A 21,678-nucleotide genomic window follows, 5' to 3' on the forward strand; every position below is an offset into this window, starting at 1 on the left:
GCAATGCCTGATGTCACCATGACCCAGAAAATCCAGGGTGGGGGAAATCGCGGTTCATTTCAAGGAAAGTAATGCAGGGCTCCTCAAGGGCTGTCAATTCATTCCTTTATTTCACAACGTCTGGCTAACTGGGCTGCAACTGGAATGAGGAGTCCCAGGTACATTTGCAGAGCTGGCTGTACCAGTAAGCAGGGTGAGTTAGTCCACCTCAGAGATATCACTAGAGATGCAAGAGTAAAAATAAATGTGGCATCAGCAAGTCAGTTGTTAAGAATTTGAGAATAGGTGAAATTTGAGAAAAAGTTAATTTTTTTTGGTTAATATTATGCTTAATTAAGTATTTAAGCTTTTGGAAAATAAACTTAAATCTAGAGACATAATATGGGAAAAACATAAATAAGAAACTGAAACAAGGTGATAATTTGCTGTTTAGAATTCTATAAATTTGGAAAGCAGGAACGAAAGATGTGAGGTAGTCCAAAAAGTGAGGAAAGTATGAATATCAAGAATTTGGATTTGATGTTATATTTTTTCCTTTTCTGTATGTTTTTGTGTTTTCTTTCTTGTTTGTCTATTGTATTGTTGGGGACGGGATTATATGTGTTGGGTGATAAATGTTTAAAACTTTGAATAAATATTTAAAAAAAAACAAAAAACAGAGATATCACTAGAGGAGAGTTGTGTTCCAAAAGCAAGGAAGGATTGGAGTCTGATTAATAAAATATACACGAGGCTTGACCAGCAAGACTCTGGAAGTGCCAATAATAATCCGTCCACACCTTGGCCCAGGTCGTTTTATTGACAAAAGAACTTTTTACACAGTGTTCATAAGAACCAATCAGATTTCCTCTGAGCATTTAAAAAAAACACCATGTGGGACAAAGTCAGATCAGAAGAAATCCTTTTAACTACAAAAGACGACTTTGAGCATGCATACATATCTGAGAGTAAATAAAACAGGACTAAAGGAGGAATGCATTCAGCAAAACCCTGGAGGTCAAAAACCGGCAGAAAAGGAAGGAAGGATGGCAAGGGAAGAGTATTTACCATCTCCTTGTGAACTCTCTTCCTGGCCCTTAAGATCTACCTAAAGATTAACAAACTACATCAAAGCTACCTTATATCTTTATGACCCAGGATGCCTGGTGAAGCAACTGGCCTGTGTTTCGAATGCTTATACGTGCCTGTCAGGCGTAGAGAAAGAAAATGGCAGAGGTGCAGAGAGTTGTGGGATTTGATCAGAAATTATTGTCAACGAATCAAACCCAGTCAACGCAATGCTTTCATTGCGAACACAATGGCTTGCTCCATATTTCATAATTCCTCATCGCAATCCCACCTGACCCCCACACTCTGGATATTTGCACCCCCACATCGGAGCAGAAAACGGTCTGTTTTGTATTTATTATTCTTTCTTTATCATCATGACAACACCATGTTGATTTTCTGCCTCAGGTGCCAAGACTATTCTTGGGCTAAGTGTCTCTTATGGATGTTTTCAGCTGAATCACAATCGCTTCAGTTAGGTCTGCAGCTGATCTCCCAGAAGGCGAAGTTACAGAGAAAGCGCTCGTTATTTCTGTTGCCAAACACAGCCTTCATTAACTTGGTGGCTTCTAAGTGTCTTGAACTACAATTCCCATCAGCCTCAGCCAGCTGGCTGGGGCTGATGGGAGTTGTAGTTCAAAATGTTTGAAGTCTATCAGGTTGGTGAAGGCTGGCTTCACTCTTAAAACTTGGACATAACAGCCTGCAGGTGACAAAGTGCTTGTAAAAGTCATTTGTGGCTGCCTAAGATTTTGGCACTTTATTTCACTCCCTGCAGCATTTCCTCCTGTCACAGTGTTCCACTTACTGGATTAGTCCCGTAATCAGTCATTGTCTTTCCCCACTGCATATAACCTCTCTTATATGTAGCAAATAAAATAAGCCTTAGACAATTTGTGGAAGGAAAAGAAATATCTCCATGTAGCAGGGTTTTCCCCCCTTGTCATTCTCCTGAATTTAAATGTTCTTCAAATGGCACTTCCGTGTCACTATTGCTTCTTTGAAATAATTTAAAATATTGATCAGAAGAAGATAGCTTAACTATAGGAGATGACAGGGAAAACTCATTCTTAAATGTCTTTTTTTTTTTTACACCTTTAGTTAAGGCTTAAAATTGGCTTGTCAGGCCTTTAGTGCATTGATTGGTCACATTAAATAAAATTGCATGTTGCCGAACATCAATACAGGTGCCTTGTTTAAGGACTCTGAAGGAAAGTAATTTCCTCTTAAGGGAATGTGCTACCATAATGCCCTTGGTGAAGCCTTCATTTTAGTCCATTACGATATTGGCATAACCAAAGAACTGCATCGGGGGAAACAGCCTCTCAGTCACCTTCTGTGTTTCTGGCCTTTTACCTTATCTGCTGGGGTGGAATCACCAGGAAGACTGCACTGTAATAATGATAAGAATAAAACTATCTGGCTGCAAAAGATTGTGTCTTTGATCTACAGAGGCAAGTTCTCTTGAGAGTGGGTGCTGAAAGCTTGAGTTTGACAAATGTTAGGGTTTAATTAGAACTTGCATGTTGGCACCACGAATAGCCAGAACCAAGTGTATGCTAGGGGTAGTCAGAGATGTGATGGACTCACTGATAAGCCTCTGTAAAAATGCTAGTTAAGTAGGCACACTTCCCGGGTTGTGTGTTGGACATTGTAATCCAAGCCAAATCAGCAAGTGTTAATGAAGTCAGAAAGACTTCTTTGTGAGGTGACCTCCTGGGGTGGGGAGAAACAATTAGGGGGTTCAGAGCATCAAAATATTAGGTGTTCACACAACACAGGATCAAAGGATGTGAGAATGCAAATGTGAGGCATCTCCCTGTGTTAGAAAAGGAGAGCCTAGCCCTAGAAGCTATGGAGTGTGAGCCAGGAATGATGGAACCAGGAAGCAGAGAGGTTAAGCTGGGATGTTCCCTGCAGAGCAAGAGAGGTTGCAAAGAAGGGATGCTGATGCTCCTACTATGGAATAAGCTGGCGTGTTTTGGGGTGCTGTTGCTGCTGCTAGCCCCTCTGTTGAAGGTTCTAGGTTGCATGTATATGTAAATAAACCATATGTCATAAAGACACTATAGCCTCAATTGTACCTAATTTTCCAAAAGAAACACAAACCCTGCGTGAGCACCTGAAGTCTCACATACCGCTCAGCTGAGACTGAGGCAATTCGTAACAGGTATAAATTACAAGGATAAGCAGAACAATGGAAGCTCATCCCAAGTGTCCTGTAAAACCAGGAAACAGTTTATAAAATAGCATGGACTTAGTTCAGTAAATTAGCTCATAGGATGGAATCAATTCAATAATTTTTGTAAAGGTGTAAATTTAAATTTGGCAATAATAATAATAATAATAATAATAATAATAATAATAATAATGGCAGCTATATATCTCCAATGCTGCTGCTACAGAGCCTATTAACTACACATTCCCCACTTCTTGTCACCATTATTAGAAATCATTGCGAGGGCTTCTCAGCGGCACAATTTATTTCACCAACACTTGCAGGCACAGTTTCTTTTCTCCATTGCTACGCAGTGCTCTGCCACTCTTCATTTTTGCAGCCGAGCAGGCTTATTTTGGAAAACAACATAGGGCTCTAATCTACATGTGTCCCAAAGGAGACACTGAATAGTGGAGTGAACGCTCCAATGGACTGGAATATTCCCACTACGGGGAACATCTGCCAGAATTCTGCAGGGGTCTTCAAAGGGCTCTTGTAAGTTGCACAGTGTTGAAGTGCTAATGCTCTGATTTTAAAAGAAATAGGGCCTATACATTCTATACATGTGTACTCAGAGGTCCTAGTATGTTCAGTGGGGCCTACTCCCCACTGTTAAGATTGCAACAACAACGGCAGGAATTGTGCTTAGAGCAAAAAATAAATGACAAATTCCCCTATTCTAAATACGATTTCTTTGTTTTGGTTGCTTTTCAGATACAAGTGAGTTCTGAAGCTGCGCTGATTATTGAGTAGAGCAGTCAGGAGAGGCAGCTGTGTGTTGCTTTATTTTAATCACTCATCTAAGTGACCCTCAGGGACACGGGTGTCGCTGTGGGTTAAACCACAGAGCCTAGGATTTGCCGATCGGAAGGTCGGTGGTTTGAATCCCCGCGATGGGGTGAGCTCCCGTTGCTCGGTCCCAGCTCCTGCCAACCTAGCAGTTCGAAAGCACGTCAAAGTGCAAGTAGATAAATAGGTACTGCTTTGGCGGGAAGGTAAACAGCGTTTCCGTACACTGTTCTGGTTTGCCAGAAGTGGCTTAGTCATTCTGGCCACATGACCCAAAAGCTGTACGCCGGCTCCCTCATCCAATAAAGCGAGATGAGCGCCGCAACCCCAGAGTCGGTCACGACTGGACCTAATGGTCAGGGGTCCCTTTACCTTTACTAAGTGACCCTCAGAACACAGAACCCACATCCGAATCTCCAAGGCACTTCTAAAGTCTTTGGGAAGCACTGTGTCTCTCAACAGGAGTTGCACCAGGGAGTAAAGTCCAGAATATTTGGGAGAGCACAGACCTTGGCCCTTCCTTAATATTTGCCATGTTGCAATGAAATACACATGAAAACCCACCCAGCATTCTTTTGGGGGGAGTGCTCCCCAAAGAAGGAACTTATCCCTACTGGCCCCCAATTTTTGGACTCATTAATACACACTGCTATTTTTCTTTCAGAGATTTAAGAAGTCACCCAACTAGAAATATACAGTGGTACCTCGGGTTACAGATGCTTCAGGTTACAGACGCTTCAGGTTACAGACTCCGCTAACCCAGGAGTAGTACCTTAAGTTAAGAACTTTACCTCAGGATGAGAATAGAAATCGCGCAGTGGCAGCGGGAGGCTCCATTAGCTAAAGTGGTACCTCAGGTTAAGAACAGTTTCAGGTTAAGAATGGACCTCCGGAACGAATTAAGTTCTTAACCCGAGGTACCACTGTACTTTGCTCTTTCTGTTCCCTGCCTGATGTCCGCCACCAATGCCAGCAAGGCCAGCGGTCAGGAAAGATGGGAGAAACGTCTGGAAGGCTGCATATCCCCTATGCTTGCTTTAGTGATACACAGCTGGAATACTGATGGGGGCAAGCGCCTTTCATGTGTCCAGCACACCATTTTGAAATACTGCAGAAGCAGGGCCAGCGTAAGGGATTATGTGAAGGACAGATGGTCCCCTTTCTTGGTGGACAGTAGCCAACTAGATTGGCAGTTACTCTCACTTGTCACACATCTGAAGCAGCAAGCCAGGTTAGGAGGGGCAGGATAAGCTGTGCAACACACTCAGCTCTGTCCTCTAGCACGTTGCCACCCGCCGAAAGATCTGCTTAGCAGCCTCTCCCACCCCAAGCCCAGAAAAGTCCCCTCATAGGTCTTCTCCCTTATAACCTCCCTTCAGCTCATGTTCAAGCAAGAAGGACAAGTTTTAAAACCTGAAACCTGAAACCCATGTATTTACTAGCTTGGAGTAGCTATCAAATGTCAACAACTTGGACCCTGTTGCCCACCATCACGGGCCGATGTCATGGAGAGAAAAAGAGGCCAGCTTTGGCAAGCCAACCTTACAACGCGAATGTAAGAAATGGGCAGCGCAATCCTGCTGAGAAATGTTCCATTGAATTCAATGGGACTCACTCCCAGGAAAAATAATCATCTAGGATTGTAGCCTCTTAACCACTGTTTTAGCATAACATAGAGAACATAGAAAGGTGTGGAGAGGAGTGCCTAAGAAACAACGAAGATAATACCATGTTATCTGTGTAACCAAACACTACTGGGGATATGTTGCCAGTAGGAGAGGTCTTGTGTTCATAGTCATTTGTAGCTGGTGCCTGAGGTTATCGACTGAGCCCATGTTGGAGCTGAATTGTGAATCAGGTCTGCTAAGCTCACAACTCACGCTCCTCACTGCCCTGACCTCAAAATGTATTCTTCATATCCCTGTCAGTGTTCCACAGGTGTCTTTTCTTTTCAGGAACATGTTTAAAAAGGTATTTTAATTGGATCGCAGAGCCATTTAATGCCAGAGGTGCTGTCCATTAAATTCCAGGTTCTGAAAACATGTTCTGAAGTGCAAGAAAAGCACAAATCCCTTTTCTTTTATGTATGATCATTCCTGTTGCCGGAATGGACTCTGTACATTCTGTCATCTGCGGTTTGCCTTTTAATTAAAAAGACATATAAGAAATAAGACGCAGCCAAATCTCTCTTTTTTTTTTTTTGCAAGTTGTAGTTAAATGAAACTTTGCTTACCTCGTCTGAAATTTGACCTCCAAACGTGACCCACGTCCCTAGGAAGAAACACAGTGATTTGTTACTCTTTAGGGCTTTCCTTTAATATATGAAACACATAATAATTAGGAAATTTTCCCTCAGAGAATCTCCCCAAGCTGATTTGTTCGACGAGCTCTTTCCTAATGAGAATGTACTCCAAGGATGTTGAATGCTTTCAATTTAATTGCCTGACAAGCGACAGTGGCCGGGTTTCCGTTACTTAAACAGCCTTGTCATAGCTAGGTAGGGATTTCTCCTTTCTGAATAGGACATGGATGAAATGTTTCGATAGGAAGAGATTACAGTCAGTGAATGCACCGCTCCTGTTAGCAATTATGGGTAAGTCAGTATGAAAAAGAGCCCATGGTGCAGCTAGAAGCTAGATTTGATCAGACATCCGCTCCACATGGCAGTTCCCACATTAACTGCTCTGCGCAGAATTTCTGAATAGGCGCAAGTCAAGCTCACTTAATTCAGTTTGCAGCGCAGTCCTCTACATGCCTTGTTAGGAGCAAACCCCACTGAGTTCAATGGGGTTTACTCACAGGTGAGAGAGTGCAAAAGCAAGCCTTCCCCTTCATAGCAACCTCTGAATGTTTTGGAGTACAACATCCTTCAGTCCCAGCCAGCACCCAGTCAGCTCCCAACAGCACATTGAGGTCATGGATGTTGTAGTGTAAAAGGTCAGAAGAAGGTTAAACCACAGAGCCTAGGACTTGCCGATCAGAAGGTCAGCGGTTTGAATCCCCGCGACGGGGTGAGCTCCTGTTGCTCAGTCCCAGCTCCTGCCCACCCAGCAGTTCGAAAGCACATCAAAGTGCAAATAGATAAATACAGTGGTGCCTCGCAAGACGAAATTAATTCGTTCCGCAAGTTTTTTCTTCTTGCGAGTTTTTCGTCTTGCGAAGCACGGTTTCCCATAGGAATGCATTGAAAATCAATTAATGCGTTCCTAGGGAAACCGCTTGCCAGGCTGGCGGTGCGGAGAAGGGCTTTTCTCCCCACCGCAAGCCTTCAGGACAGGTACGGGAACAGAGGGGAAGGCGCGCAGCGCTTTCCCTCTGTTCCCGGGGCTTGCGTGGGAGGAGGGTTTTTCCTCCCCACCGCCAACATTCAGAACAGCATTCTGAATGTTGGCGGTGGGAAGGAAAACCCTCCTCCCACCCCAAGTCTTCAGGAAAGCCATCCGAAGCCGGGCGGCGGGAGAAGGTGTCCCCACCCCGCCGCCCGGCTTCGGAGCTTTGTTCCGATGCCGGGCGGCGGGAGGAGGCGTCCCCGCCCCGCCGCCTGGCTTCGGAGCTTCGTTCCGATGCCGGGCGGCGGGAGGAGGCGTTCCCGCCCCGTCGCCCGGCTTCGTAGCTTCGTTCCGATGCCGGGTGGCGGGAGAAGGCGTTCCCGCCCCGCCGCCCGGCATCGGAGCTTCGTTCCGATGCCGGGCGGCAGGAGAAGGTGTCACCGCCCCGCCGCCCGGCTTCGAAGCATCGTTCCAAAGCCGGGCGGCGGGAGGAGGTCCGAGGACAGTGGGGAAGACGCGCTGCGCTTCCCCGCTGTCCCGGAGAATTCCCTAGGGGCTTTCGTCTTGCGAAGCAAGCCCATAGGGAAATTCGTTTTGCGAAGCGCCTCCAAAACGGAAAACCCTTTCGTCTAGCGGGTTTTCTGTCTTGCGAGGCGTTCGTCTTGCGGGGTACCACTGTAGGTACCACTCTGGCAGGAAGGTAAACGGCATTTCCGTGCGCTGCTCTGGTTCGCCAGAAGCAGCTTAGTCATGCTGGCCACATGACCTGGAAGCTGTACGCCGGCTCCCTCGGCCAGTAAAGCGAGATGAGCATCGCAACCCCAGAGTTGGCCACGACTGGACCTAATGGTCAGGGGTCCCTTTACCTTTTAAGGATTGAGTCATGGAGCCCTATCGGTCAGTTTATGCGAGTGAAAACTTCAAGAACATACTTGCAGCAGTTATACAGCTGGCTTCTGTATGTGCCGCTAGATCTGCAATCAGCCATTACAGATTAATTTTACTCTGGTAGGTGGGTGGGTGGGGGGAGAGTATGATCTTGTATCCGATAACTCAGCTAGTAGAGAGAGCAGGATGTCGTGACGATGCATAGTTCCTGCCAGCGCTCATTGCCACCAGCTGTAGAGAGATAATACCCTGGGATTTGAAAAACCTAACTAGAGCTTGGATTATGCATATCATTGCATTGTAGGCAACATTAAACCTATTCAGGCACTGTGGAGAAAAAATATATACGTTGATAAACAGGCAAGGGAGAAGGGCAGGCCCATACACACTCACCCGACAAAGCCCCACGCTCAGGCTTAAGCAATAGAGAAAGATTGAAGTTCTTCATGAGAGCCTCATTCTCTGGCAGGGGCAGCAGGAAGCCAATTGCTGCCTGTTGTGTCTTTCCTGCCCCCCCCAGCTGTCAACTTTTGGATTTGAAAATAAGGGATCAGCAGCCTCACCTGTCCCAGAGACAGTCTACGGCAGCCTTTCTCAACCTGTGGGTCCCCAGATGTTGTTGAACTACAACTCCCATCACCGCTAGCTAGCAAGGCCAGAGCTCAGGAATGATGGGAGTTGTAGTCCAACGACATCTGGGGACCCACAGGTTGAGAACCGCTGGTCTATGGGATATCTAACACTCCGGGATAGCAGCGGGAAGCAGCAGGAAACGGCGCTGAAATAAGGGAATTTCCTGCAAAAAAGGAAAGGTTGACAGCTATGCCCCACCCCCCGCCAGCCACATACTGTACTGTGGTGAAGTCTATGGTGGGGAGTACAGCAATGGTGGATAAACTTGGTGCGGCTTGCCTTTCAGTGAGAACCCACCTAATGTGCACTTCCTAAACCATTATGTGAATTGAAACTCAGTTGGTTAGAGCATGGCATTGGTAACATGAAGGTTGCAGGTTCGATCCCCTTATGGCAGAGGTTTTCAACCTTTTTTGAGTCCACGGCTCCCTTGACCAACTGCATTCTTACTGTGGCACCCCTGTGGGGCTCAGGAGCCCAGTTATGCCACCCCTTGCCTGCAGAGCTGGCAACCTCTCACCCTTTTCAAACCCTTGTGGAGTGTTCCCTCAGCTGCTTCTCCTTTCCCCTCTCCTTGGGAGTCCTCTGGGCAGCTGCTGCTGCCATCCCTGGTCTCTGAAGAAGAAGAAGAGTTTGGATTTGATATCCCGCTTTATCACTACCCGAAGGAGTCTCAAAGTGGCTAACATTCTCCTTTCCCTTCCTCCCCCACAACACTCTGTGAGGTGAGTGGGGCTGAGAGACTTCAGAGAAGTGTGACTAGCCCAAGGTCACCCAGCAGCTGCATGTGGAGGAGTGGGGAAGCGAACCCAGTTCACCAGGTTATGAGTCTATCGCTCTTAATCACCACACCACACTGGCTTTCCTCCCCTCCCCACCACAAAGAGAAGTCACTGTGGAGCTTATAGCCATGGCTGGTGCAATAAACAGCTGTGCAAGCCTTTGGGAGGCAGAGATGCGAGAGGGCATCAGAGGGAGGGAGGGAAGGAAAGAGGGACAGAGGCCAGTGTTGCCCGCAGCACCCCTGAATATCGTTCAAGGCACCCCAGGGTGTCACGGCACACTGGTTCAGAACCACTGCCTCATGGGACAGCTGCACTTTCCCGCATTGCAAGGGTTTAGACGAGATGATCCTCAGGGTCCCTTCCAACTCTAGAATTCTTTGAAAGGCAGCTATTTGCAGAAATTCACATTTCTCTGAATTTTGTGATGCAATTCTCCAACCCATAAAACCCCCCAACATACAAAAGTGTGCCTAAGAATTGGTGAAAATAACAGCAATGCATTGTAATAGGGAGAAATGCCGGGGGGGCGTATATTGGGCAAAATTGTATACAAAAATACTGTGTCTTAAGAAAAATGCGTTCTGGAATGTAGATTAATGTTAATGAGGATGTCCTCCCCACAAAAGTTTACAAACAGATGTGGAAAGGTGGCAAACTGAACTTATGATTGGGAAAAATGAGAAACGGAGAAAAACTGAAATTGACGTATGTGATGAGCAGACTTGTGCAGTCAGGGATCTACATTTGGGGGGAAGCCTACATGCACAGAGCAGGGTTCCCTTGTGTCCCCCAAATAGTAAATGGGGTGAGGGGAGGTCAGCATAGATGTGGCAACAGGGGCCGGATCAGCAGACACAGCCCTCTTCTCTCGTCCGCAATATTGCAATCATGTGTGAAGGGGAATACATAGTTAACCTTAATTCTAGATGTAACTCTTGCTTCATGGTGTCAAGATGAGTTTCGAGATTTCTGAAACCTCTCATCAAACATTAAGGTCATCATCCACTGAGAAGTTCTCCCGTCTAGGCCCCATGAGAATGATTGAGAGCTGTGCAAGATCATGCAAAGTTCGCAACAGCTAATGGCACAATCATTCTGTTCATCTTTAAAGCTTCTGTGTTTGTTTTCCAGTAATGGATTAACCCAGCAACCTCCCTGGTAGTGAAAAGTGAGTGTGAGAATGAGTTTTAAAATGAACCTGTCTGCAATATAGAAGAATACTATTTTTCTCCTTAGTATTTTTCTTACTTCTCTTTATTATTTTAAATCCTTTTTGCGCTTTAAAAAGTCCTATCACACACAAAAATCTCTCACCTGGAGCAAGCATTTTTTTTGGCGATTTTGACAGTTGGGACAAAGTTGTGCGTTCTGTTGTTCAAGTTTGCCAACCAGTGCCCTAGTCATTTGTTAAGGGGTATCCTTTACAGGTATGCAATATGCTAGTAATTCTCTCGCTGTGTGATCTATCTATCTACCATATTTTTCGCTCCATAAGACACACTTTTTCCCTCCTAAAAAGTAAGGGGAAATGTGTGTGCGTCTTATGGAGCGAATGCAGGCAGGAGGCTCTGCTCAGCGCTCCCTTTAAAGAGCCGCACGGAGCGTGTGTGTGGCTTTTGGGGGTTTTTCCCCAAGGAGGGAGAAGGGACTGACGGGCTACCCTCTGTCCCTTCCCACACCTCCCGGAGAAGCCAGCAAGAGTCGCTGCCAGGCTCTGCTCAACGCTCCCTTGTAAGGGCTCCCTTTCGTCCCTCATCCCACTTTGCTGGGAAGCCAGCAGAACAAGAGGCGCTGAGCAGCTATCACTCTTGCTCTGCTGGCTTCTCAGCGAAGCGGGAGGAGGGAAGGAAGGGTTTAAAGCAAGAAAAGCGAGAGCCACTTACATGCTCTGCGCAGAATTTCCCCCCCTTGCTTTCCCTCTCTAAAAACTAGGTGCGTCTTATGGTCAGGCGCATTTTATGGAGCGAAAAATACGGTATCTATCTATCTATCATCTATCTATCTATCTATCTATCTATCATCTATCTATCTATCTATCTATCTATCTATCTATCTATCTATCATCTATCTATCTATCTATCATCTATCTATCTATCATCTATCTATCTATCATCTATCTATCATCTACCCACACAACAGTTAACATATATAAAAACAGTTAAAACAATTGTAGATATATAAAAACAATTTAAAAGTTTCATATACAGTTTAAACAGCTCATGTATAAAATCAATTCAAATCCAATACAAATGCCAATTAAGATAAAGATCTTCATTCTGAAGATCTGCCCTGCTCTTGTTCGTCAAATACCTAAAGCTGAAAAATACCACAGATGAGTAAGAGCTCAAACAGCCTTTGCTTCTGTCACCATCACTTGAGTTTGCACATCATGATGCAGAAGACAGGGTGCTGTAGTGTGAAAAAATGGGAAATTTAAAAATCACCCCATGCTCTTTATCACCTAGTTACCGTGTCACTTTGATTCAATCACAGCCGCAAAGCAGCCCTAAACATGTCTCGCTCAGAAATGCATGTGTGTTAATATGCGCATTATCAGATAGTCGGAAACCCCACCGCCTGACTCCTACCCTGTCCCCCATTTTGATCAAATAATGCTCAGGGCCGGCTGAAGACTTTTTGTCGCCTGAAGCAAAGGACAAGATGGGGCCTCTCTCATTTCAGCACAAAAGCTAACCCAATGGGCAGCTCCATCTTACTTGAACACTGGCGATGGGAGAGTATTTTTCACCAGAGCCAGACCAGGTCATGTGGCATGCACAGCTCTCTCCTCCAAAAGAGGGGAATGGTTGGAGGGCTCAGGAGCAGCAGCCATGGGGCTGACAGCACAACCTCCAGCATCTGCTACCTGGGGCAATGGCTTCAACTTTACCTAATGGCAGGGCTGGCTGTGATCATGACCTCCCCAGTCTTTTCAAAAAACAGTAGCTTGACGTTAGGAGGCTGGAAGAAAACCACAGTGCCACTACCTACCTATGACAGCTGCTGCTTACCTGAATGGGCAGGGCACCAAGAGAGGTTGGGGCTTTGTACATGTTGCAGGAATTTATGTATAGGGTGGGGGGGGGTTGCCCCTCCAGCAGATATCATGCACATGCAGCCCACTACCAAAATCAACACAATCACTTTTGTGACTTTTGTGATTTGTCCCCACAAAACACTTCATCACAGTTTCTTCCTAGCTATTCAAAGGGCCTTTGCTGCACGATACCAAATGTAACAATTTACTGATAAATGTATCTATGGCTCACTGGGAAAACTTCAGAAATTCATATAGACATGTGAGTTCAGCTACTCAGCAGCCCCTCTGCCTGAGTGATAATCCCTGGCCTCCTGATACCTGAGTGCTAGACAGGTAGCCATTCCAGAAATAACAAACCCAGATGAAGACAAAAGGGTGTGATTAACTTGGCTTGGAAACAGGGAAATGTAAAGATCTCTTTTGTTACACTTGATGGGTGTTTGGTGGAGGGCAAGGAGAACCATAGGGCAGCATCCAGAATGCTCAGATTACAGTGCTTGCACCAGACCTCCCCTTTCATGATGTAACCATGATGTATTAGTGATGTAGTTTGGGGGGGGATGTAACATGGGGATTAGCAGCTAATAAAAGTTTGGGTTCTCTTTTGTTTGGGGCTTCCATCTTGTTCCACCTTGTGGCAGATGGGAGTCCTGTCGTGACAGTCTTCAATACAGACCAAGCCTACTGGCTGCTGTTTTGCTCTAGTATTCCTGGCTGGTGTCCTTGTTTTTTTGTCCAAGGGAGCCCTCAGATTTCTCCGTTAACATACACCAGGAGGAGCACAGGATTGGTTCCCCTGGTGCACCTGGGCAGCCCCAGTCTAGGAAGCCAACTACAAACCTTGACTCCAGATCATGGTTTGTTTCCGGGAAAACAAAGCATGATTCTGTACTCACACCTCTTGACCCACCAAGTTACTTGGCTTGCAGCTCCTGCATGCACAAGATGAGGAACAAAGTAGGAGTGATCTGCTCATTGCCAGTAAGTCATAAACCATAGTCTACCATGGCATGTGAAAAGAGGCGATTGTAACGTTAGTGGCATTTAAAGAAGCTCTGTAAAGGTCTAAGAAATATTGTAAAAAAGAAAAATAGATGTGGTAGGGTGTGTTAAAAAGCAATAGTAAATTTAGGAAATGTGTAATTAGGAAAAAATTCGGATGATTGTCAGAGAGGCAGAAGGAAGTCCAAAAAAATGAGAAAATTTGTGAGTTGTAATGTGGTGTGATATGCATTTTTTATTGATGGAAAATTAATAAAAATATTATAAAAAAGAAAAGAAAAGAGGCGATTGTAGAATTCCTTGTAGACTCATCAAGCATCTCAGAAAACCTTGGCAAAAACAAAGACCCAAAAAAGATAAAAATGGAAAAGGAAATATTAGTGGTGTCAACTCACAAAACCAACTAACCTGCTAAATAAAAACAATCCAGGAAACTTACATTTCAAAGCCTTAATGGTTTTCACTATTAAATGGGTGAATTAAAATGGTATTGCTAACTTTATGAAGAAACCTTCTGACTGACCTTGTTAAATATTGCTGCACATTTCAAAAGGTTTAGGGTGACTTATTGTTTGGGTGCAGAGGCATAAAGGAAGAACAAGGAAAAAGTAATCATGGGTGCACTTTGTGGATTTAAGATAAGAATGTATGAACAGCAGAATGTATGGTCCTACTGAAGATAGGAGAAGGGGGAAGCAAGTTGCCAAAATACCAAAGCATTTGGAGATAAACATGAATGTGGGAAGTATTCTGCACCTGCATGATCCTGATGGGTACAGTCTCTTTCTCTAACTAATGCCTGCTATTTACTCTAGCACTGGAGAAAGGCAGATTCACAATGCTAATATGATTCACTCTGTTAATTCCAATATTCAGCTGCATAGTTAAGCTTTGGAACTTGGGGAAATAGAGTTGATCATTAGTTACATTCTTGAGTAAAACTAGCCTCTCTGTGTATTTTATAAATTTGTCCACGGTCCCCTCATACAAGCCAGTTTGTTGTTGGAACATTTATTTGACCTTTATTTATGCTTATGCATTTTGATGCATTTTAATTTATTTGTGCATTGACATATGCAGGAGGTTGTGCATTAGGTGAAAGCTAGCGTACCATACTGCAGCTAAGAAACTGAGATTTGAGCTAGAAACTCCAGCGTTCAAATGTCACCCCTGTAGGGACAGGCAGATCAATCTATTTCTGGACTGTGTCAGTTTCTCATCTATTGATTCATATACCCAGTCCATCTCATTTTTTCCCAGCCCCCCTCCATAAATATATGTATCCTATCTCAATGGGCACATTTCTAAACATACTTTTAAAATCCTAAAATGTACATTTGACACATTTGTGATAATGAACAACCACCAGCAGTTGTGGAGATTGCTAAATGTATGTGAATCATTTTGAATAAAGCCCTAAACAGCTTTGGCCCTATATACCTGAAGGAGTTTCTCCACACCCATCATTCAGCCCAGACACTGAACTCCAGCTCCGAGGGCCTTCTGGCAAGTTCCCCCATTGTGAGAAGTGAGGTTACAGGGAACCAGGCAGAGGGCCTTCTCGGTAGTGGCGCCCTCCCTGTTGAACACCCTGCCTTCAGATGTCAAGGAAATAAACAACTATCTGACTTTTAGAAGACATCTGAAGACAGCCCTGCCCAAGTGAAGTTTTTAATATTTGATGTCCTATTGTGTTTTAATTTGTTGGAAGCCGCCCAGTGTGGCTGGGGAAACCCAGTCAGATGGGTGGCATATAAACAAGCAAACAAACAATCCAGTCACATCAGCTCCCTGGTTTTCTGGGTAGCTTAGCTGGAAGCAATGAAACAGCTGGGGAGTGTGTCTGTGGAAGGCTTGTGATAAACCCAACCGAAAACTGACTAGAGCCCATTTTAAGGATTTAAGGAGGGTGCCTAAGAAACCATTGACAGGGCTCATGCTCTCCACTTTCAAATATTACTTTCAGGGGCTGCTTCACCGTCCTTGAAATCTCTTGCAATCCTTCGCATTAAGCCATTTCAGCCTTCCAGTAATTTCTCCATTATGATTCTTTCAAAAATGACATGTTACCAAAGCAACCGAGGAAACCTGAAAATGTTTACATGCAAGTGCTTTAAACCTCATAGGCAGAGGTAACTTGTAAACACTGGGAGATGAAAATCCCAAAGCACAAAGAGCCAAGCATATGAGCATATTACTTCCAATTTTTGAATTGCTTTATCTGCTAGTGGAGGAGCTGTCACTTATCTAGGTACCAGGCAGTGAAAACAGATGTTTACTTAGGAACATACAAAGCAGCCAAATGCAGGTATCAAACTATTGGTCCACCTACCACAGTATTGTCTGCTCTGGCTGACAGTGGCATTCCAGAAGTTCCAGAACTACAACTCCCATCATTCTTGTCCACGGACCAAGCTGACTGAGGATGATGGGGGTTGGAGTTCAACAACAACTTGGGACACTGCGGTAGAAATTCTATGGATGCAGGAAATCACTGCAGCTGGGCACCAAACTGCCATTTTATTTCTCATCCACTTGCCTTCTGGAGATTTCTTTCAAAATATTGATAATTACATATTCAGAAATAATGGTAAACCATGGATTGGCAGTGGGAGCACTCCCTCTTCTTCTCATGGGCAAAGGTTAGAAACTTCAGACCTTTTACCGTTTGGTTCCAATCTGGCAAAGCTTACACTGAGGTTTGGACTGAGGCTCCACCCACATTGTGGCCTAATGTACACAGCACTGGGTACTACAGTTTAACACTCATCCTGGGAGCTATAGCTTACCATTCAACTCCCAGCATACATAGAATCATAGATTTGTAGAGTTGGAAGGGGGACCACAAGAGCTATCTAGTCAAAACCCCCTGCAATGCAGGAATATTTTTGGCTAATGTGGGGCTTGAACCCACAACTGTGAGATTAAGAGTTTCATGCTTTACCATTGGAACAGACTACAGTTCCCACAGAATTCTTTATGTGAGGGGAATGATGTGTTTTGAATGTGCTTCAATGGCATGGTGTATATGCAAGCTTATGCCCAGTCTTTATTGAACATTTGTTCTGATTTATTTGTGGGGAGCTTCCATGACGACAAGCATTCATCCTGACCCAACACTTTTAGTGCATTCCCTGGTTGCTTTCTTAACTATAAAAACCAGATGATTCTTATTACAGTGGTACCTCGGTTTAAGAACAGTCCGGTTTAAGAACAATTCGGTTTACAAACTCCTCAAAAGTGGAAATAGTGTCCCCGTTTGAGAACTTTACCTCAGTCAAAGAACGGAATCCGAATGGTGGAAGGGCACCGGCGGCGGGAGGCCTCATTAGGGAAAGCACGCCTTGGTTTAAGAATGGCTTCGGTTTAAGAACAGAGTTCCGGAATGGATTAAGTTCGTAAACTGAGATACCACTGTTTTTTTTTTAAAAAACTGCACCTGGATTTGTTGTGCAAAGTGACAAACCTTTAATCCACTTGAATAGCACAAACCTACATTTCCAGTATGTGCCTGAATTCCTCCTGCAAAATACTGACAGCCTGGTAGCAACTTTAATGCGTTTCTCTAATGACTGCCAATTAGACTAAAAACAATCACTTCAGTACTCCTATGAAAACTCTAGAGTATTCCAGCAAATATTGAAGGTTTAATCATGCATGGTCTATGATTCACCTAAACACTGTCTACTCAAACATGCCCAGTAATTGAGAGATCTATGTAGGTGCCTGGGCTTCCATGCTGCATAGCAATTTGTCTGATTCAACTCAGGGAGAAAGTAACAGCTAACTGTCTCTAGCATGAATTGACTGGAATAACAAACAAAAGCTACCCTAGAATTGTATCACAAAACTGAAAGCAGCAAGCCCGAGAAACCAGGGCAAGAGATAAAATAGCAATTTAAACATCAAAGGAAAAGCTAGAAATATTAATGGATTAAGGATATTGTTTTCCACACACTAGACATTCCTAAGGGTGGTGGAGCCAGCATGACGGGGGCAAGAGAATAAGGTCATTTCCAATGTTTTTGATCACTTTGTTTCTGGAAGGGTAGACACTATCTTGTGGTGCTGAAGTCTTGGGTAAAATTGCCTCAAAGGTCCTATATTAATTATAAGGATGCGGGTGGTGCTATGATCTAAACCACTGAGCCTCTTGGGCCTGCCGATCAGATGGTCAGCGGTTCGAATCCCCATGATGGGGTGAGCTCCCATTGCTCTGTCCCAGCTCCTGCCAACCTAGCAGTTCGAAAGCACACCAGTGCAAGTAGATAAATAGGTACCACTTTGGCAGGGAAGGTTAACGGCGTTTCCATGTGCTCTGGCACTCATCACGGTCCTCAATAGTGGTTTAGTCATGCTGGCCACATGACTCGGAAAGCTGCCTGTGGACAAATGCTGGCTCCCTCAGCCTGAAAGCGAGATGAGCGCCACAACCCCATAGTGGCACTCATCGCCTTTGACTGGACTTTACTGTCCAGGGATCCTCTACCTTTTACCTTTACATTAATTATAGCCCCCCCTTAAAAAACAAAGTACTCATGAGAAGAGAAAACTCCATGGAAAAGACCCTGATGTTGAGAAAGATGGAGGGCACAAGGAGAAGGGGACGACAGAGGACGAGATGGTTGGACAGTGTTCTCGAAACTACCAGCATGTGTTTGACCAAACTGCGGGAGGCACTGGAAGACAGGAGTGCCTGGCGTGCTCTGGTCCATGGGGTCACGAAGAGTCGGACATGACTAAATGACTAAACAACAACAACAACTTAAAAAAACTAATTAGAGGATTCTCTCCTCCCTTCTATATCTTGAAACCCTTGAGATGCTGAAATAAGGATATGTCACAGAACAGGGTGCTATCGATTATGTGAATGATCCTGAGTTACATAGATAATTCCTTAGGAACATAGGAAGTTGCCTTATACTGAGTCAGACCATTGCTCCATGTAGCTCATAGAATCATAGAACTGTAGAGTCTTCTAATCCAACCCCCTGCAGGCCAGGAATCTCAACTAAGGCATCCCTGATATTCAACCTTTGCCTTCAATGATGGGAGCCCATCACCTTCCGAGGGTGTCCATTCCACTGCTGAACAGCTCTTACCACCAGAAAGTTCATCCTGACGTTTAGTCAGAATCTCCTTTCTTGTAACTTGAAGCCATGGATTTGGGTTCTACCCTCCAGAGAAGGAGAAAACAAGCTTGCTCCACCTTCCATGTGATAGCCCTTCAGACCTTTGAAGATGGTTATCATATCTGATCTCAGTCTCCTCATACCCAGCTCCTTCAACCATTCCTAATAAGGTTTGGTTTCCAGACCCTTGATCATCCTGGTTGCCCTCCTCTGCATACATTCCAACTTGTCAATACCCTTCTTAAATTGTGGTGCTAAGAACTGGGCACGGCATTCCAGGTGTGGCCTGACCAAGGCAGAATAGAGAGGTACTATTACTGCTTCATTGATTTTTTAAAAAAAGAACCCTCCAAGTGGTGTAAAAGTAAAGGTAAAGGTAAAGGTACCCCTGACTGTTAGGTCCAGTCGTGGACGACTCTGGGGTTGTGGCACTCATCTTGCTTTACTGGCCAAGGGAGCCGGCATTTGTCAGCAGACAGTTTCCAGGTCATGTGGCAAGCATGACTAAGCTGCTTCTGGCGAAACCAGAGCAGCGCACGGAAACGCTGTTTACCTTCCTGCCGGAGTGGTACCTATTTATCTACTTGCACTTTTTGGCGTGCTTTCGAACTGCTAGGTGGGCAGGAGCTGGGAGTTCACCCTGTCGCAGGGATTTGAACCGCTGACCTTCTGATCAGCGAGCCCTAGGCTCTGTGGTTTAGACCACAGTGCCACACGCGTCCTCTTCTAAGTGGTGTACAAATATATAAAACAAAACTTTAAAAAAACATTGATTAAAAACAGTTCAAAACTGGTATTTAAAACATTCAAAAGATTATTAAAATCAACAATAGAGGGAAAAGAGTTAAAACAGATGCAACTTCTATATGTCTGGATAGACCTGCCTAAACGAAAATGTTTTAAGCAAAAATAATTCAGCCAAGGAGCCTACTGGATACCAATAAGCAGGGAGTTCTGAAGCGTAGGTGCTGCCACACTAAAAAAGATTTCTTAAAAGTGTGAAATAAGTATTATGGGGAACTCATAACAGTGCTGGTTTTGCAGGTTGATGTGGCCAAGTGGGGGTATATGGGGCATGTTGATAATCCCATCACTTCAACAATATTCCCCTTCAGTAGGCAGTGGAGCACCATAAAACTGATTCAGGATAACTGTTTGACCATTCAGTGATTGACTGTTGTAATCTGGTGCCAAGCACTCCACGACAGCGCTGTTCAAAAGGGCCACTGCAGTGCCCCCATGTGTTCTGCATATGCCCATGTTAACTGCAGCCAAAATGTATGACTCAAGATCTGGAGGTGGAGAGCAGAGTAAGAGCAGTTCATATATACCGGTATACTGAGCTTCTTTGGAACAATTAATGGATTAAGGATTTCCTCTTCCGAGCGGCGAGTGCGGCAAACTGTATCCCCGAATATCAGACTGTTGCAGGCTTGCTGATAAATATGTTGTTACTAAAACGTCTCTGGGCTTAGAAAGTAACCGTAAATATTTGGCATTTGCCAATTGATTGCTAGCTAAAGGGAACCATGAAGGCATTTTAAGTTACGAGCAAGTGAATTGGGGTGGGTTGTGAGGGGAAGATCACATATTCACTTGGACATGTACGAGTCCCCTATTGCCAATTCTTTCTTTCCGTGCATCGAAGGCTCCTTGTCCGCTAGAACTTCTTCTAGTAATTGCTATGGCAAGCAGCCGTGTGTTTCATTTTCAAAGGGCAAATCAAGTAGAATTGGCCTCTTTAGTTTTACGCTGCTGTATTATATTTTTGGGACGCGGGTGGCGCTGTGGGTAAAACCTCAGCGCCTAGGACTTGCCGATCACATGGTCAGCGGTTCGAATCCCCGCGGCGGGGTGCGCTCCCGTTGTTCGGTCCCAGCGCCTGCCAACCTAGCAGTTCGAAAGCACCTCCGGGTGCAAGTAGATAAATAGGGACCTCTTACCAGCGGGAAGGTAAACGGCGTTCCGTGTGCTGCGCTGGCTCGCCAGATGCAGCTTGTCACGCTGGCCACGTGACCCGGAAGTGTCTGCGGGCAGCGCTGGCCCCCGGCCTCTTGAGTGAGATGAGCGCACAACCCTAGAGTCTGGCAAGACTGGCCCGTACGGGCAGGGGTACCTTTACCTTTACCTATTATATTTTTACATCTCTTAAAAAAACAGCAACAAATTCCATGATCTCCCCAATTCTAGATCTTTCAAAAGAAGGGAATGGTCTGCAGGCTGCTCCCCCCCCCCTGTTAAATCAAAATCCACTTGCAATGTCTTACCACAACAGCTTTGTCTCTGCCTAAAATGCACATGTGTGCGCTCGTGCATGTTTTCACATAGCAAAGATATGCATTTGCTAGGCCACATTTGACTATGAACATAGAATAAACAACTCTAGTCCATTGGACTAGATGAGCCTTGGAGGCCCTTCCAACTCTACAGATCTATGATTCTATTCAAATAGCTCTATTTGTTCCAGCTGTAAAGTCCCAATTCTGGATTTGTCACCATCAGCAATTCCATGTCCCATACCCACCTCCCCCATCATTGACAGAAAGCTGCCCGTTCAAATGCTATAAGGCAAATAGATCTGGAATGACAGGAGATCTGCATGACAAAGTACTACATTTTGATAACTGGGAACTCTGCGTCTACCTTTCATGAGTAAAGATTTGAGCAATAGTGGTCAGCAGGTGAGGGCAGTGGCTGCTATCTGACCTCCCTTCACTGTCATAGCTGCGGCATACCAGGGAAAGGGCTGTGAGATGGTTGGTGAGCTGCAACCCAGCATGGTTGGCTGCACTGCTCTGACCTCACCGCTGCCTCCGTCTCTCCCAGTAAGCCCAGTAATGCTGGTGATGGGGAGGTCAGTGTATTGCCAAAGGGG

At 45.0% G+C, this 21,678-nt stretch overlaps 1 protein-coding gene across 1 annotated transcript in view; it reads right to left on the reverse strand.

Annotated features, from left to right (window-relative positions):
• KCNAB1 (potassium voltage-gated channel subfamily A regulatory beta subunit 1) overlaps positions 1 to 21,678 on the reverse strand; it is a 168,415-nt gene that overhangs the window by 43,826 nt on the left and 102,911 nt on the right. Inside the window, exon 3 of the mRNA XM_028731361.2 lies at positions 6,288 to 6,325. Within this exon, the coding sequence (XP_028587194.2) occupies positions 6,288 to 6,325 (38 nt within the window). The remainder of the gene's footprint in view (positions 1 to 6,287; positions 6,326 to 21,678) is intronic.

The sequence above is a fragment of the Podarcis muralis genome, chromosome 6 (genome assembly GCF_964188315.1).
Source record: "Podarcis muralis chromosome 6, rPodMur119.hap1.1, whole genome shotgun sequence".
NCBI lineage: Eukaryota > Metazoa > Chordata > Lepidosauria > Squamata > Lacertidae > Podarcis > Podarcis muralis.